Source organism: Callospermophilus lateralis, chromosome 2 (assembly GCF_048772815.1).
Source record: "Callospermophilus lateralis isolate mCalLat2 chromosome 2, mCalLat2.hap1, whole genome shotgun sequence".
NCBI classification, from domain to species: domain Eukaryota; kingdom Metazoa; phylum Chordata; class Mammalia; order Rodentia; family Sciuridae; genus Callospermophilus; species Callospermophilus lateralis.
In genome coordinates, this window is record NC_135306.1 from 101,261,701 (window position 1) to 101,281,727 (window position 20,027).

A 20,027-nucleotide genomic window follows, 5' to 3' on the forward strand; every position below is an offset into this window, starting at 1 on the left:
ATTGCACCATTTCACTAAATTCAGTTTCATTCTTCTTTTTTTTTTTTTTTCCCTGCTGGGGGTTGATTCCAGGGGTGTTTTACCACTGTTTTTCCCCAGTCCTTTTATTTTTTGTTTTGAGATAGGATCTCACCAAGTTGCTGAGGCTGGCCTCCAACTTATGATCCTCCTGCCTCAGCTTCCTGAGTTGCCTGGGATTACAGTCATGCATTACCACACCAAGCTTGATTCCCTCTTAAATCCTAGCTTCCAGTCAGCAAAACTACAAGAGTGGTGTTAGAGCTACTACTCTGGAGAGGCAGCACAGAGGCAATGGATGCCAATGGGTGAATTGCTGGTCTATTGATTATACTTAGCTGGGTTCTAAGGTGGCCACAAAGGTAGGTTCCTGAAGAAAACAAAGCATTGAAGAAAAATTACAAAAACCATATAGGAGGACAAATGAGACTTTAAGCACTTATTCTGTATTGCTGACAAAGATCAACATCCTTAATTAAGTATTATGATAGATGGTTTAGGTATGGTATAGATTACATTAAAAAGACACTTGGGGCTGGGGATGTGGCTCAAGCGGTAGCGCGCTCGCCTAGAATGTGTGCGGCCCGGGTTCGATCCTCAGCACCACATACAAACAAAGATGTTGTGCCTGCCGATAACTAAAAAATAAATATTAAAAAATTCTCTCTCTCTCTCTCTTTCTACATCTCTCTCTCTTTAAAAAAAAAAAAAAAAGACACTTGCTGCTGGGCGCAGTGGCTCAGGCACAAGGATCGTGAGTTCAAAGCTAGCTTCAGTAATGGTGAGGGGCTAAGCAACTGAGTGAGACCTGTCTCTAAATAAAATAGCACTGGGGATGTGGCTCAGTGGTTGAGTGCCCCAGAGTTCAATCCCTGGTACAAAAACAAACAAACAAAAAGACACCTGCTTAGCCTGGTGTGGTGGAGCACACTTGTAATGTCATCTACTCAGGATGGCTGAAGCAGTATAACAAGTTCAAGGCCAGCCTGGGCAATTTATGCAAGACCCTGTCTCAAAATACAAAGTTTTTAAAAATGCTGGGGATATAGTTCAGTGGCAGAGCACTTGCAAGCATGTGCAAGGCCTGGGTTCAACCCCAGAACCCCAGACATCTCCAAAGACAGTTTAATGTTTCCACGGAAATGTTGGAACCTCAACTTTCAAGCTATCACCTGGCCTGAAAAGTGTTCTTCCAATCATCATAAAGTAGTTTAGACACCATAAATAATGTATCCTAAGAGAGAACTGTGAATAAATATTACAACATTTTAAACCATCAGGTGCTAAAGAGATCTCACAGGTCAAAGAAGTTCCTCTAATCTTGCTTTTGAAATGGGCAAAACTGTCAAAATTCATAACTCAACACTTTAAAGATCTGTGCATTTTACTATATATTAATTTTATCTCAAAAACAAAAAAACTCCAAAAGCACAGTAAGGATAAAGATCTTCCTTTCTCACTCTGCATAAACACCAATATGCTGATCAGGAAGCAGCAATTCTCACGAATTCTCAAAACACTTATGCTTTTTACCTTTTTTTCATCAGTAAGGTCAAGGGATTCAAGTTGTTTTCCTTGGTCAGCTGCATATAGTTCTAGGAGATTATCAAAATTTGTAGTTAAAACTAGGGCTCCATTTTCCATCAGATGGAGAACTGACTGAAGTAGCTGTTTTCCAGAATCTTCCATCTTTGACTCCAAGTCATCAAATACTTCATATAAACAGTCTTTGAAAAATGTGGATCGAACATTACTGGTACGCTGGGGAGAGATTTGAAACCAGAAATTAATTCAAGGCATTCTGGTAGGTTGCTTGTTTTAAAGTAATAAGAAATTTATTAAGAACTTTTTGTACTTAAAACAATTTCTCTTGTACGGTTGTACTCAGGAAAATGGGGTGATACAAGCCCAGCAGAATGTCTGGCACGTAGCAAGTGATCAGTACTATTATATCTTATGCAAATAAACATAAGTTCTGTAAAACAGATATTTTTCAGAAGGAAGAAAATAGGGAGCTGAGGTTGTGGCTCAGCAGTAGAGCACTCATCTAGCATGTGCGAGGCACTGGGTTCAATCCTCAGCACCACATAAAAATAAATAAATGTCCAACTGCAACTAAAAAATGTATTTAAAAAAAGGATGAAAATAGGTATATTGAGAGATGAGTATTTTTAAAATTTTGCTCTAACTAGTTACTAGTTGAATGCATTTTGACACATAATACATAAATGGAGTATAGCTTCTCATTCTTATGATTATACATGATATAGAATTATACTGGTCATATAATCATATACATACATAAGGTCTGTTCATTCTACTATTCTTGTCCAGTTCATTCTACTATTCTTTGTACCCTCATGCTCCCTCCCTTCCCCTCTCTCTAATCCAAAGTGCCTCTATTTTTCCCTAGCCACACCCCTCCCATTGTGAATAGCATCCAAATATCAGAGCAAATATTTGGCCGTTGGTTCTTTGGGATTGGCTTATTTCGCTCAGCATATTCTCTAGCTCTATCCATTTATCAGCCAGTGCCATAATTTCATTCTTCTTTAAGGCTGAATAATATTCTATTGTGTATGTGTATTATATATATATATACATATATATATATATATAAATATATATATATATACGTAAATCTCACATTTTCTTTATCCATTCAACTGTTGAAGGGCACCTAGGTTGATTCCATAGTTTAGCTATTGTAAATGGAGCTGCTATAAACATTGATGTGGTTGTGTCATTGTAGTATACTGATTTTAAAGTCCTTTGGGTATAAACTGAGGAGTGGGATAGCTAGGTCAAATGGTGGTTCCATTCCAGGTTTTCTGAGGAATCTCCACACTGCTTTCCAGAGTGGTTACACCAATTTGCAGTCCCACCAGCAATGTATAAGTACACTCTTTTCCCCACAGAGAGATGAGAATTTAACATCAGGATTAAAGGAGAACAGAGGAGAAAGCACAGTACCAACCACACTCTAATTAGGTCTCAGACAGGAAGGTGATGCTCTGTTAAACTTCCCTTACCTACAGAATAACCTCTAAAAGATATAACTAAAATGTGTTTAGTATTCTTTTTCCTAATCCTAGGTATTCTTTATGGCTGCTTATGAAGTTAGGAAAAAACATTTAACATCTCTTTCCCTGTTTTTTTTTCCCCCCTGGCCTAACTCAGCAATCTGTTCACAGATTTATTATGAAGAATACCTAGGCCAAGTGAGGTGGTGCAAGCCTGTAATCCCATTGGCTTTAGAGGTGGAGGCAGGAGGATAAGGAGTTCAAAGCCAGCCTAAGAAAAAATAACACTAAGTAACTCAGTGAGACCCTGTCTCTAAAGAAAATACAAAATATGGCTGGGGATGTGGCTCAGGGGTTGGGTACCCGAGTTTAATCCCTGGTATCTCCCCTCAGAAAAAAAAAATAAATAAAATAACAAAAAACAAAAAACAAACCCTAGTATATTTTTAAATTAGTATTAAAAAAAAAAACAATGAAATTTTACAACTAAAAATTGTAATTTGCAATTGTTAAGATTAAACAGCTGGAAGCCAGGCATAGTGGTGCACACCTGTAATCCCAGTGGCACAGGAGATACTAAACAACTCAGTGAGACTCTGTCTCTAAATAAAAAATAGAAAATGGGGCTGGGGATGTGACTCAGTGGTTGAGTGCCCCTGAGTTCAATCCCTAGTACCCTGTGGCTCCCTTCCCTGCCAAAAAAGATTAAACAGCTGGATATGGTGATACATGCCTGAAATCCCAGAGACTTGGGAGGCTAAGGCAGGAAAATTGCAAGTTTTGAGGCTGGCCTGTTCAACTGGTGAGCCCCTGTATCAAAATAAAGAACAAAAAGGACTGGAAATATACTCCAGTGGTAAAGCATCCATGGGTTAAATCCCCAATACCACAGAAAACAGATAAACAAAGAACATCAAGCACTAATCAATTTAAAATAGACTGTTTCTTAACATATGGTATAAATAAATAATTGCTTTTCGAGCTTCACTTGTAAATACATCATGTGCACATAAAGATGTTCTGGTGAGTGATGGACCATACCCTACAACACCACATTGTCTCATTTGATAGTTTTACTTAGTGATGTCAAAGCCATCTTAGTTTTTGTAAGCACATTCTGCGACGTTTGTACAATAATGAAATAGCCTAAGGATGTATTTCTCAGATGTATCCCATCACTAGGCCATGCATAACTGTATCTCTGAGTACTAATGAGGAACTAGAATACAAACTTCAGGTGGGAAGCTGGCTTTATAGCTTAAAGGAACAAAGTGACCCCTAGGAGAAAAGGAATTTGAAATGAGAAAGTAACTATGTATGTGTTGAATCAAATATCTGATCCCTAGTCTGTTCCTGAAAGACCATTCCATTAGGTAATACTGAACCAACAATGAGTGAGTTTTTGAGATGGGGTCTTGCCCTGTTGCCTAGGCTGGCTTTGAACTCCTGGGTTCAAGTGGATCTCCTGATTTAGTCTCCTGAGAAACTGGGACTACAGGTGCAAACCACCATGACCACCTCAAGAATTAATTCTTAAAGGTTCTGATATTTCCCATTTAAACTACAGTCAATTGCACTTGGCTGCAAGAGAGAGAGATTAGCTCCTAATGCTTTCCCTCAAAGTTGTCCTGCTACCCTTCCTGGTTTCCTCTGTGTATCTTTCTCATACAGCAATGCTCAGAGCTGTGTCCATGGAACCACCTAAGCAGCTTCATATAACACATTTCAATTAGCTAAACTCTTTCCCTAATTTGAGGAAGTATCTAATAAAATTATCAATTATTTAATCATACCTACCAAAGAAATGTTAACTACAAATGGTAGCTTCACAACAAAGCATGAGAACACTGAGGTGAGATAATGCCTCTGCTTGGTGGGGATGCAACTCTGATTTAATTGGTTTCCGTCAACCAATGTTCCAAGCTGCATCCACCCGAACACAGGCTTCTTGCTATACCCTGCTGTCACTAGGTTCAGAGATTCTTTTCTAGTGCTAAACAGATAGAATGATTCATACCTTATATGGCTAAGAATGTGGGTCATGGTCTTCATAAATTAACAGCACACAGGCAACCAACTGTGGACTCACTAACATAATAGATTTGTCATAAAAAAATACAGTGTTCTTTTAATGTCTATCAAACTTATAAACTCATTTACCCTTACATCTTGCAATCCCATTTTTGGGAAGGTATTCCACAGATAAAACCACAAAAAATAATAAAATAAAAAAGATATATACAAGGTTAACATTGTTCTGTTTCATAACAGCAAAAGACTGTAAACAAACCAAATACTCATATAGGAAACTGGTATGGTCCAGTACACATGTTACAATTTGAACATCCCCATAGGCCCAAGTATTAAAGGTCTGGTCCACAGAATGATGTTATTAGAAAGTTGTAGAACCTTGTGGGAGGTCCTTAAACCACTGATGTGTGCCCCTGAAGGGGACTGAGAGACCCTGGACCCTTCTAGTTTTTTTTTTTTCCTTCCTTCTTGGCTCATGATATCAGTAGTTTTGCTCTGTCATGATGTGCTACCTTACCACAGACCCAAAGCAATGGGGACAAGCAATCATGGACTAAAATCTCTAAACTTTGAGCTTTTTACTTTAAAAGTTAATTACAGCAACTATTTCATTATAGTGTTAGAAAGCTAACACACCACATATAAGACAATGGCATGGAAATATCTCCAGGACACACTGTTAGGTAGAACAAGCTGCAAGACAGTATGCTCAGAAAGCTATATTTTGAATTGGAAGATGGAGGTTGTAAGGGAAGAAATATTTATAGATCTGCTTTGTTATGGCTTAGATATGAGGTGTTTCCCCAAAAGCTCATGTGTGAGACAATATAAGAAAGTTCAGAGGTGAAACAATCGGGTTATTAGAGTCTTAACCTAATCAGTGCATTAATACTGACAGGGATTAACTGGGTGGTAACTGTAGGCAGATAGGGCGTGGCTAAAGGAGGTGGGTCACTGAGGTTGTGCCTTTGGGCACAATTTATATATTTTGTCCATGGTGAGGAGAGCTCTGTCTTTCATTCTGTTTCCTGGTACTATGCCCTGAGCTGCTTTCCTCCTCCACACCCTTTCACCATGATGTTCTGCCTCATCTCAGGCCTAGAGCAAGAAAGTCAGCCATCAATGAAGTGACACCTCTGAAGCTGTGAGTCCCAAATAAACTTTTCCTCTAAAATTGTTCTTGTTACATCTTTTGGTCACAGAAGTAAAAAAGCTAAAACTTGCTTCCATCTGCAAAAAGAAACACTGGAAAGATATATAAAAAAACATTAGTGGTGACTTGTGTCAGGTGGGTTAGCAAAGAGAAGGGAGATAAACATAAGAATGGGAGAAGGATGTTTCAATATCTGCAAAACTTTTTATAACCTTTTGATTTCTGCAAAGTGTACAAATAATATCTATTCAAAAAAGCAAAATTAAGTTGCAAATTCAATAAAGAGTACAGTGACTTCCTTCTTGTTGCTATTAAGAACTTCCTTGTTGTATTTTATTATAGTTTCATTTTGTACCCTGACTCATACACACACAATGATACATAAAATATTTTAACATCAGTCATATTATCAGGCACACAGATAAAAAGTCATGGGTATAGAATACATTTTCTTGATTCTAAGAAAAGATATTCAAAAATATCTTGGAAATATATTTCTTGAATCACTTATTTTTAGCTCAATATCTTTTAGTCCTATTTATGTAAGTTATTCAATCTTGTATATCAAGTAAGAAGGAAAGAGGCTTTGGTAGCTGCATTGATTTCCTCAGATCTGAAATGAAACTTTCACTTAGGCCAAGTGATCCTAGAACTAAATTTCCCACTAGTGGCCTCTGTAACTAAAAACAATGGAATGAAAAACAAAATAGGGAGGTTTAGAAGTCAAAAGGAAATGTCTAATTCCCACACAACTTAAAAGCTTTTCCCCCTTCATTTAAAACAGTGAACTGAATCCAATGTTGCTTCACTTCCTTCTACCCTGTAACTCTGATTTTTTGAAACCTGTAATAAAAACAAAACAACAACAGTAACAACAAAAATTCCTCTTTTCTCCCAAGGTTGTTATGAAAAAGGGTGGCTAGTTCAGCTTACAATCCACTCCTTAAATGTTACTAAGTGTCACTTAATTCTTCACAAAACCATATGAGGTAATTAATATCCCAGTGGGTTTTTGTTTGTTTTTGCAGTGCTGGTAATCCAACCCAGGGCTTCTATCACTGATCTCATCCCTAACCCCTACCCCAAGCTTATATATCTGCAAACAAATGAACAGAGGTTAAAGGACTTGCCCAGGGTTCCATGTGCACTGAAATGCAGGGTCTTTCTGATTTTGGAATCCAGACTCTTTGCCTTGAATCCATAATATTAAAATGGGTCCTCATTATATTAAAATGGATCAGTATGTGGGCCAAATAACCCTGCTGTATTATTGTTGATTTTTCCGATTTGGCTTTTAAAAAATATGGATGTTTCCAAACATACACAAAAGCAAAAAGAGCATAACTCCCCTTCCCCCATGTAACCATCACCCAATATCACACAGAACCAATCCTGTTTAGGTTTAACCTAAACTCCCCTCTACTATGCCTTCTTTCCTCTTCACTGAATTTTTAGGAGTCAGTTCCCAGGCATCATATAATTTCATTCACAGATACTTTACATTCCCTAAAACAAAAAGACCTTCCTTAATATGCAAGTTGAAAACATAACTACAATACCAGTATCACAACTATAAAAGTACTGATTCCCTAGTATCAAGTACTTTAGTAGTATTCAAATTTCCCCAAGTTCCTCCTCATTTTTAAAAAAGTCATTAAGTTGCATGTATTTTTTCTTACATATGTAGGGTTTCACAAAATTTGGCCCACGGACTTGACCCCACAGACTCCTGGGGGATAAGCAGTTATTATTTTCATAATGATGTTATCATAATTATGTCTTTTAAACTGTGTTGAAATTTTTATTGATGGTTCAAGAACAATGGTGGGCAAAATGCTGGTACCTTAAACAAGGTGGTGGAGCTCAACTGTGACAGTAACTGTGCACTTCAGTTCCATTAAGAAGTGGGGTGGGGGGAGGCTGTTTCACCTAACATTGGCCTTCTCAAAGCAGTAAAAACTGTTAATTGCATTAAATCTTTACCCTTGAGTACATGATCTTTCACTATGCTGTGTGAAGAAACAGGAAATAGTTGGGCATGGTGGTGCCCACCTTTAATCCCAGACATTCAGGAGGCTGAGGCAGGAGGATGGCAAACTTGAGACCAGCAACAGCAATTTAGTGAGACTCTGGGAGGTGGGGGTAAGGGTGTAGCTCAATGGTCAAGTGTCCTTGAGTTAAATCCTCATTACTATCAAAAAATAAAAGAAACAGGGCATATGCATAAAAAGCACTTCTGCAACATACTGGAATATGAAAGCTGAATTGAGGGAAAACATTTGAGAGCAATTATTTTAGTTTTAAGCTGATTTTGCCACCCTTTTCCTCACATACTATTTTTACTTGAAAGAATGACTGACAAACTTTTGTTCAATAGATACACGTATTCTCAAAAATGAAGTGAGCCTGTCCTTTTGAGGAAAACAACTGATGATTGCTGCCACTGTTGCCAATGGTAATGTCTGAGCTTTCAAGCAAAAGTTGGAATTTTAGAAAATTTTCAACTCCCACAGTGAGCTTTCACAGCAACCAAATGTTCTTCTGATGAGCTGGTGATAATATCCATGAATGTAATTCTTTTTGATTGCATAATGAAGTCTGTCAACATCTGGAAGATATGCATAACTCAGCAAGCCATTATTTTCCAAAAAATGACCAATGTAAGATGTTATAAAATCACACATGATAAGATTTATTCCAATTGCAAAACAGAAAAATAAGATTTTTTTTTAGTTGTAGTTGGACACAATACCTTTATTTTGTTTTTATGTGGTGCTGAGGATCGAACCCAGCACCCGCACATGCTATGTGAGTGCTCTACTGCTGAGCCACAACCCCAGCCCCCATGACAAATAGATTTTAATACAACAGAATAGGAAGAGTTTCACTGATACTGCTATTAAAATGAAGGAATCCATCACTTACCGAGTTTTCCATATAGTATCAACAAAGAATATCCAAAATTATCTGAAAAGATTATTAAAAGAGAACTCTCTTTTCCAACCATGTATCTGTCTGAGATTAAATTTTCTTCATATATTTAAACCAAAACAACATAACTACAGTAATTACAGAAAACAGACATGAGAATTCATGTATTCTATCAAGTCAGATAAGTAAAGAGATTGGCAAAAATGTAGAAACAATAGTACTCTTCTTATTCATTTATTTTTGTTTTAGAAACATAATTATTTTTAATAAAATATTATTTATGTTAACATGTAGTGGGGTATTATTTTTAAATAAATTAATATTTAAATTTTTTATTTTGATTTTTAACAGTGACCGTTGATAGATCTGACCTATATAAACAAAAATTATTTGAATCCTCAATAATTTTTTAAACTTTTTTTTTGGAGTGGTACTGGGGATTGAACTCAGGGGCACTCTGACCACAGTGGTAGAATGCCCCTGAGTTCAATCCCCAGCCCTATTTTGTATTTTCTTTAGAGACAGGGTCTCACTGAGTTGCTTTAGCACCTTGCTTTTATTGAGGCTGACTTTGAACTCATGATCCTCCTGCCTCAGCCTCCCAAGTTACTGGGATTATAGGCATAAACCACTGCGCCCAGCTGGTATGTAGCTTTTTAAAGATGTCTTTTGTCTGGTTTTGGTTAGCAGGATAGAATTTACCTTGTAAAATGAGTTGGAAGTGTTTCCTACTATTCTAATTTTTGAAGTGACTTGGGAATAATTTTTAAATTAAAGAAATTTAAAATATTAGTACCTCCAACTAAAATATTTGCATAAAGGCTGCTGTTTTTATTTTTGTGACAGAGTTCACATTACATAAAATTTACTCTTTTAAAGCGAGCAATTCAGCGTTTTTTTAGCATATTCACAAGACACAACCACTTATTATCTAATTCTAGAACATTTTTATCAACCCAAAAGGAAACCTTGTACTCATTAGCATTTACTTTTCTTTTTTTTTGGTACCACGGATTGAACCCAGAGGCACTTTACCACTGAGCCACATCCCCAACAACTATCTATTTTTTATTTTGACACAGGAATTACTGAGGTTGGCTTTGAACTTGTGATCCTCTTGTCTCAGCTTCCTGCATGGTTAAGACTACAGGCATGTGCCACCATACCCTGGCAGCATTTTTCTCCTCTCCTACCCTTGCAACCATTTATCTACTTTCTGTCTCTATGCACCTACTTATTCTGGACATTTTATGTGAATGGACTGTACAATGTGTCCCCTGTCTGGCTCTTTCACTTATGTTTTCAATTTTCCTCCATGCTATGGCATATATCAGTACTTTCATCTGTTTTCACAGCTAAATAAATGTGGCTGGATCACATTTTATCCATCTATTCTTGCATTAATGGACACCTGAATTGTTGCCATTTTTTGGCTATTTTGAAAAATGCTGTTATCAACATTGTGTACAGTGCTTGCATAAATGTGTTTTCAATTCTCTTAACACCTAAAAGTGGAATTGCTAAGTGATAGAGTAATGGTTTAACTTTTTAAGGCTTATCAAATTATTTTCAAAATGGCTACACCATTTTACACTCCAAGCTCCCCAAAACAAGTATGACGGTTCCAATTTCTCTGCAACACTTGTTACTATCTTTTTAAAACTAACCATCCTATTGGGGAAAAAGGCACACTCATACATTGCTGGTGGGACTGCAAAATGGTGCAGCCAATATGGAAAGCTCGGAATGTAATGTAACCACCATTTGACCCAGCTATCCCACTCCTCAGTCTATACTCAGAGAACTTAAAAACAGCATACTACAGGGACACAGCTCCATCAATGTTTATAGCAGCACAATTCACAACAGCTGAACTATGGAACCAACCCAGATGTCCTTCAGTAGATGAATGGATAAAGAAAATATGCACAATGGAATATTACTCAGCAATAAAAGAGAATAAAAATCATGGCATTTGAAGGTAAATGGATGAAGCTGGAGAATACAATGCTAAGTGAAGTTAGTCAATCCCCAAAAACCAAATGCTGAATGTGTTCTCTGATATAAGGAGGCTGATTCATAGTGGGGTTGGGAGGGAGAGCATGGGAGGATTAGACAAACTAGATAAGGCAAAGCGGTGGGAGGGGAAGGGAGGAGGCATGGGGTTAGAAATGATGGTGGAATGAGATGGATATCATTACCCTAAGTACATGTATGAAGACACGAATGGTGTGAATATACTTTGTATACAACCACAGATAAAAAATTGTGCTCTATATGTGTAATATGAATTGTAATGCATTCTGCTGTCATATATAGCAAATTAAAATTTAGAAAATAAATAAATAAATAAATAAATAAACTAGCTATCCTAGTGGCCATGAAATGGCACCTCCTTGTAGTTTTGTTTTGCAATTCCCTAATGACTAGTGATGTTAGCCTCCTCTCATATGCTTATTGACAATCTTCCGTGGAAAAATGTTCATTCAAATCTGTTGTCATTTTAAGATCAGATTATTTACATTTTTATTAAATCACCGACAAAGTCATGAAGTCATATTTTCTTTTTTTTTAATATATTTTTTTTAGTTGTAGATGGACACAATACGTTTATTTATTTATCTTTATGTGGTGCTAAGGATCAAACGCAGGGCCTCACACATGCCAGGCGAGTGCTCTACCACTGAGCCACAACCCCAGCCCATGAAGTTATATTTTGTTCTATGAACTTAATACTTTTTGCTCTGACATTTATTTCCATGATATTTTTTGTTGTTGATGATGTTGTGGGTGAATACTGGGAATTAAACCCAAGGGCTGAGCTATATCCCCAGCCCTTTTTAAAATTTTTTTTTTTGGAGAAAGGGTCTCACTAAGTTGCCCAGGCTGGCTTCAAACTTGTGATCTTCCTACCTCAGTCTCCTAAGTCACTGGAACTACAAATGTGTACCACCACCGCATGGCTATGTGATCCGTTTGAATTAGACTTGCACGTTGTGTGAAAAGAAGATCCCACGAACCCTTTAATTCTTTCCATGGTTCTAAGTAAGTAACAACTTTTCCCAAATAAGGCCAAGGAAATGAAAACAGGAAGTGAAAAGCCCTAAAGTTCTATAATGAACCAATAGAAATTTATTTTTAAATGCTTATCTTTTTAATTCTTAAGGATACTTCTTTGGGGGTAAAAATGGAAATCATCACTGATAGCTGACTTTTTAATAAGTAGGAGTTATGTTTTTTTAAAAGGTGCATTTGACTTATTAAAATTTATAACTCTATTGATGGAGATGCAGCTTTGTGGTAGAGTGCTTGCCTAGCATCAGTGAGGTCCTGAGTTTGATCGCCAGTAGCAAAAAAGAAAAATAAATTTAGAACATGGTCTGAAATATTGAGTCCTGATTTTTAAAAAATATCTTTATTAATTTTTATGTGGGGCTGAGGATCAAACCCGGTGACTCACAAGTGCTCTACCACTCACCTACAGCCCCAGCTCCTTGAGTCCTGATTTATTTATTTATTTATTTTTCTTTTTTCTTTCTTTTTTTTAAAAGAGAGAGTGAGAAAGGGAGAGAGAGAGAGAGAGAGAGAGAGAGAGAGAGAGAGAGAGAGAATTTTTAGTATTTTATTTTTTAGTTTTTGGCGGACACAACATCTTTGTTTGTATGTGGTGCTGAGGATCGAACCCGGGCCGCACACATGCCAGGCGAGCACGCTACCGCTTGAGCCACATCCCCAGCCCTTGAGTCCTGATTTAAAAAAAAAAAAAATTTAAGGCAAAGCAAGTCAATGAGGCCCTTTATCCAACTTGGTTTTGATAAAACAAAATAAAAATATTTTGAGTTTCTGTCTCTAAAATGAACATTAAGAATTGATTTTGTGGGGGCTGGGGATGTGGCTCAAGCGGTAGCGCACTCGCCTGGCATGCGTGCGGCCCGGGTTCGATCCTCGGCACCACATACAAAGATGTTGTGTCCACTGAAAACTAAAAAATAAATATTAAAAATTCTCTCTCTCTCTCTTTAAAAAAAAAAAAAAAGAATTGATTTTGTTTCATCCATAAAAGTGCTAAGAATTATCTCCAATTTTTCTCATGTTCCCTAAAAGGCATGGATGCCAGGGAATACAAATTTATAATAGTGAGAATAGAAAAAGTAAATTCAAAATACAGTGATATTGGGACAGTAACTTGATTTTGGTACAAATGAAGGTCTCTCTATCACATACCCACACACAAGCAGAGAATAAAATGGGATCAAGATAACTACCCTCAATAGGGTCCATAAACAGACATTTTACACAAGAGCCAAATGTTATGCAAATCTACAAGTTATAAAATGAATGCCCCTATTACATCCAGCATGCTGGTCATGGTTTGAGGAAATTTTAAATGCCATGATATATAGGAGGATACTCACAGGAGAGAGTTTCTGAATAAGGTCATGGGCAACATGGACAAGGTTCTTGTCTTCATGGAGACATTTCTGAAACTTTTTGCTCTCCTCATCTTCTAGAAGATCAAAATCAATGGCAGCATCCAATAAGGCCTGAATTAACCCCTTCCAGGATTTTAAGGCTGGAACCTGAGGAGCAACTGCAGCACTTATGCCAGTTCCAATCACCAGCACAAGTTCCCGAGGTTTCTTAGTTTTTAAGCTTGGAAGCAGCTTCCTGAAATAGCAAAATATACAAGAGGACTGGTATCTGCAATAGATATGAGGCACAGGGAAGACTATTTGACTACTAAGGCTACAGTCAGTTATCACTATATAACAAGTTTTCAGCTCTAAGTTTTATAGTTGCAAAGATGCCAAATACATTTCTGACACTTAAGACCAGAATACTGTGCCAGCGCCTACTGAAAAATAAAGTGCTTAAGAAAAATAAACCTGTTTCAGTAATCCTAAAAAAAATCTTAAAAAATGAATTTTCTCCTTCATAATTCTTTCAACTGAGAAGATCCACTATTAGGAAAAAGTCCAAATGTATTAAAACTAACTTGTGTTCTGCCAATTAAATTATATTTTAAACTAGTATTACATTTCAGAAGAACATCTTTGATTTATATTCTAGAGAGAAAAGATAACCCACACAAATTAAATTCCTATCATTGAGAAATGTTAAAACAGGAGATGAAAACCAATAAAAAACTGAATTATAAATTTTGTAAACATCATTAATATTAAACTGAGCATGAGCTAGATAGCCAAGTATGAGGACAAATTTGACCTCAGTTTTGTTTAGATATCCTTAGGCAAAAAAAAGAAAGAAAAAAGAAAAAGGGTCAGGAGGGAAAGGGAAAGAAAAATAAAAGGAGATGACAAAAAATGAAAAACATTTCTTTCTTACCATGAGAAGCACACATTTCTGTTCCAAAGCACATGTGAGATAGCATGGGTACAAGTTTTTGTTTCTGTTCCTCATTCCCCTTTCATTCTAGAGACTGCCTTTCCCAACCATTTTTACCGAATAGTAAAATGAATAGAAATAGGATCAGCATTTTAGTAAAACCCAAGAAAGAAAAAGTACTTTAAAAGTCTGGGAAACGTGGTTTGGGGAAAACAACCTCTCCAAGTTTTTTCCCTACCCCTAATTCCGGCATTCAGTCATTCAACAATTGGGAAAAACTTGTAAATACCAGACAATATGATAGGTATTAGTGATGTACTTATGGACAAAACAAAATCTCTGATCTCAAAAAAAAGTTTTTTTCTACTAGAAAAGCCTGATAATAGATACTAGAGAGAGAGAGAGAGAATTATATACAAATCCATATACACATGTAGAGAAAACTTAGAGAAGGACTCACAAGAACAGCAAATAGTGACTAACTGGGGACTGGGGAGAAGCAGCAGCACTTTTGATGGCTAGCAGATAGACATGAGCAGTAGGATGAAGTTAAGAAAATAATTCTATAGAAGAGGCCTACTGTGCTGCCCATCCCCCCATGGTTGCTTGCTTGCTTTTTTCACTTTTTTTTATTGGTACATTATAGTTATACATAATGACCTGGTTTATAATTACATATTTGTACATGCATACAATATAACAATAATTTGGCCACTCTCACTCCCCAGCTCTTTCCCTCTCACCCCTTGATCCCTTTCTTCTACTGATCTCCCTTTGATTTTCACCAAACTTTCTTCTAAAAAGAAATTAACTTAAGGCAATTCTGGCCCTGACCTAGTTCAAGTCAACAAGATGTTACATTCTTTGGCAAGCAACCTGTTATATGTAAAGCTATATTTCTCAAGAATCTTGATTGTAAGATCCTCCCTATTGTTAACAGATGTTACCACTGGGCTGGATAGGGGGGCACACTTGGGAGGCTGAGGCATAAGGACTGCAAATTCAAAGTCAGCCTCAGAAACTTAGCAAGGTGAGACTCGGTCTCAAAATAAAAAAAATAAAAAAACAAAGAGCTGGGGATGTGACTCTGATTCAGTGACCCCGGGTACAATCTCTGGTACCAAAAACAAAAACAAAAACAAAAAAACCCAACAAACACCAAAAACATAAGTTACCTTGAAGAAGAAATTAAAAAAAAAATTTTTTTAGTTGTTGATGGACGTTTATTTCATTTATTTGTATGTGGTGCTGAGAATCGAACCCAGTGCCTCACGCATGCTAGGTAAGTGTGTTACCACTGAGCCACAACCCCAGTCCCAAAGAAGGAATTTTTGATATACATCAAAGCCCACTGACCAAAAAATCTGGAAAAACAAGTTCCAATTAGAACTCAGTGGTCTAGCATCATGTATTAGGCCCTGGGCTCAATCTTTAGTACTGGGAAGGAGCGGGGGAAATCAAGAAAAATAAAAGAGAAGTCAAGACTCAATGCAGGAGGTCCAATATCTGAATAATAAGAGCTCTACAGAGGAAAAATTATGGAAAGTATCAAGTAAGTATCATAAGACAATTTCTTTAAAGTGAAGTTACTTATAGCTCAAAAGATCCTCCCAAGGTCTAGACTTATATAAAGATATATCATGTGAAATTTGAGGTTGCTGAGATTATAATTTTTATAATTATAAAAAAAGTGAAGAAAAAAGATGTCATGTAACACAAAGAACTGGGAACTCTTCAGAAAAGAGTGATTATTTTGGCAGGAATATTTAGACATTAGCAGAGAATGAGTGATACTTTCAAAACTCTACGAAAACTCTCGAATTGTGGCTCAGTGGCAGAGTGCTTGTCTCGCACCTGTGAGGCACTGGGTTCGATCCTCAGCACTACATGAAAATAAATAAACAAAATAAAGATATTGTGTCCATGTATAACTAAAAAATATTTTTAAAAAACTCTCTTATCTGTCATACTGGCTGTATTGTCATACATCAAATAAATATAAACATATGATAAAGACATTTAATGCCTCCAAGAAATTGCCTCCTATGAATCCTTACTACAAAAGCTGCACAAGGGTATGTTTCAACTAAATGAAGGAGTATATCAAAAAACGAGATATGAGATATAGGAAACAAGATCCAATATAGGAGAGATGTAAAATGCTTGGAATGATGAGAAACAGAAATGGCCAATATAAGCACGCAGCAGGCCTGGAAAACAACTTTCCAGAGTGGAATAGACTCTAGAGGGAAGAATCCCTGAAATAAATTCAAACTATTGATGTCTTTTTTTTTTTTTTTTAAACTTTTTTTATTTTTTTAGGTGTAGGAGGACACAACACAACGCCTTTATTTTTATGTGGTGCTGAGGATCAAAGCTGGGTCCCGCCCATGCTAGGTGTGCGCTCTACGGCTGAGCCACAATCCCAGCCCTACTGATGTCTTTCAGCAAGTCTAGGATATTTACTCTTCTGTTATAATGTCTGAGGATAGACTGAAAGATACCCAGAAAACAAAGCAAACAAACAAAAATGAGGCAATCTTTAACAACACAGAGGAAAACAAACAGGCAAGAAAGAAAATACTGTAACACACTAGTAGGCTCAGCTATGAATACTATTTATACAGTCATAATAATGTAAATATTAAAAAAATGGTTGAAACAAACACTGTTAATGTAAGCACTTTGGGAGAATAAAGAGGATGCATGTGGGACAGCAATGTGGGGAAGAAATCAAGAGAGCAAACGGAATCATTACCTTCCATAATTGGAAAAAACTAAAATACTGTCAATGCACATATAATATTTAAATATATCAATGTCAGTATCACAAGAAACAAAAAATTTGGAAGTGATTATCTCTGTGGGGTAGGGCATTGTGAGCCCTATATATATTATTTTGATAAAAAAAATCCAAAATAAAAATAAATTAAAAAAAATAAAAGTCAATACTAATTAGTGAAAACAACTGGAATACAGATAAGTTTATGATTTTTCTTTACCTCCCACTAATGGTTAATTCACTCTGTTCCTCTGATTCCCTTCTCTTGTTTACCTGGGCTTTTTCGTGGGGGGTGCGCCATCATTGAAGAATCCAAAAAGCTCGTCTATATCAGAGGCCTGGCTCCCTGTAGAAGCCATCCAGTTTCTAAAACAAATTAAATATCATATACCACAATTAGATCTGTAAAGAACACCATTTAAAATAGCACATAGATTCAACAGTTTTAATAAACTATATATGCTTTACAGGTTTTTTGGGTGCCCCCTACTAATGAAAATCCAAAGCATTCCAAAGTTAAGGAATTAATTTGTCTAAATGAAGTCATCTTGAAATTATAGGACCTTGGTGCCCTACACTGTCATCTTATTTCTTCTATTCCTGAAGGCCTCCCATGCAACCTGCTATCAAAAAACAAAACAAAACAAAACAAAAAAAAACACCTCACAATTAATTAATTAACTCATGTTAATTATTGGCCTTCATTTTGTGGGGCTTAAGAAATACCTGATAGCCTTCCACATAAGACCAGTTTAGGGAATACTTAGAAGATAAAAACACCCATAGATAAGTTCCCAATTATCCATTTACTCTCAGCTGAAGAAATCACTTGAGTCAAGATCGAACAACCAATACTAATTTGCTGACTATTAGAGATTCTTGGTCACTTACTGGACAACTGCATCCTCAAAGGCAGTGGACATTCCCTAGTATTCTCATGTAGGGGACTTTGAAATCAGTCATTGTGATAAACAGTAAAGGTAATATAAAGGTAACAAAGATGAAAAATGGCCAATATGTTCAGGTACTGGAAAAACTAGCAAAAGTAAAAGGATTAAATGGATTAGCATGAGAACTACAAAGAACAGTTTTACTACTCAAAACTTTAGCAAACTAACTAAATCTAAGGAATCTTAAAAATGGCAATAACATTTTAAATGCACATTCCCAATACAGAAGACAAGGCATACAACCAGAATTTTGGGTATTTTATTACATTCCATTGTCAAAATTTAGAAAGAACAAAACTACTAATAATTACTGGAATTTACTATTTCATTAGAAAGTTTTTTTCTTCATTAAAAAAAGTTTACTGAACCAATTCTTCTGGTAAACAGAAGGCTTGGTTCTTTACCCCATATTCTATCCCACATAAGGAAATTCTTCTTTAATATCTAAATCATCAGGAAAATAGAAATCATAAAAATCACAAGAGTTAGGAAGCAGATCACCTTCCATTCAAACCTTTGATTCTGGCTGCTGAGAAAGCTGGGACTCAGGAGATGACAGATTACTGAAATCAGTAAACCTAGCCTTAACTCAATCATTTGGTATACTTGCTAAAAGGATACTATAGATTCTAAAAAAGAAGTCTTACTTTTTAAAGAAGGACATTTCCTGATCAAAGACTAAAACCAATGAACCAGAATCTTCAGGGTATTCTTTAAATAGGAAACATCTAAATAAAAGACAAATTTAATTTTTCTAGAATGCAACTATTAATATACGTTGGGTACATATTAGGTACACTATCATGTCATTTTCCCTTCAAGTGTATCATTTACTATAGTATCAACAGCTTCCCAATGTGGTAATACTCATTCTGTTTTGTTTTTGGTTTTTTTGGTATTAGGGATTGAATCTAGGAGCACTTAACCACCGAGCAACATCCTCAGCCCTTTTTTATTTTCCATTTTGAGTCAGGGTCTCACTAAGTTGCTTAGGGATGTGCTAAATTGCTGAGGTTGACCTTGAACTTGTGATCCTCCTGCCTAAGCTTCTTGACTTGTTGGGATTTCAAGTGTGCACAACCTCACCAATCCTTTCATGTATGTGGTTATTTCCTATTGTAATGTTCTAGATGAAGAACTTGTGATAGAAAAGTGGTTACTTCTTCCATATCAAGGACAACTCATGAGTTTGGGATACTATTTAGAAGATAAAAGGAAAAGCATAATTGCTTATGCTCTTTCCATAAATATGGTTCTATGAAACTCTCATCTAAACAAATCAGAACCAAGTAAAACATCATGTACTGAAAAACATAAAATGTAAAAGGAAGTTGATTTAAGTTTTGAAGATATACAGTTTCAGAATTCAATGCTAAGTAGGACGTTGTGGCACAATGCCTACAATCCCAGCGACTCAGAAGGCTGAGGTAGTATCTCATGACCGGATAGATCTTCCAAACAAAAGTTGAATAAAGAAACTATAGAACTCAATAACACAATCAATAACTTAGACTTAACTGACATATATAGAATATTTCAACCTGCATCAAGCGGATACACTTTCTTCTCAGCAGCACATGTATCCTTCTCCAAAATAGACCGTATACTATGCCACAAAGCAACTCTTAGCAAATACAAAGAAGTAGAGATATTACCATGCATTTTATCAAATCATAATGAAATGAAATTGGAAATCAACGACAGAATAAAAAATAAAAATTTCTCCATCACCTGGAGACTAAACAATATGCTACTAAATGAACAATGGGTGGAGATTAAAAAATTCCTAGCGG

The 20,027-nt window shown here is 36.3% G+C and overlaps 1 protein-coding gene across 3 annotated transcripts in view; it reads right to left on the reverse strand.

Moving 5' to 3' along the window:
• The window catches only part of Fam118b (family with sequence similarity 118 member B), a 56,534-nt gene that overhangs the window by 6,354 nt on the left and 30,153 nt on the right, over window positions 1-20,027 (reverse strand). For all 3 annotated transcript variants that reach the window (XM_076843576.1, XM_076843577.1, XM_076843575.1), the window contains 3 exons: window positions 17,558-17,650; window positions 13,572-13,824; window positions 1,552-1,779 (listed from right to left, as the gene is read on the reverse strand). In XM_076843576.1, coding sequence (XP_076699691.1) covers window positions 1,552-1,779; window positions 13,572-13,824; window positions 17,558-17,643 — 567 coding nt within the window. In that variant the 5' untranslated portion in view covers window positions 17,644-17,650. The remainder of the gene's footprint in view (window positions 1-1,551; window positions 1,780-13,571; window positions 13,825-17,557; window positions 17,651-20,027) is intronic.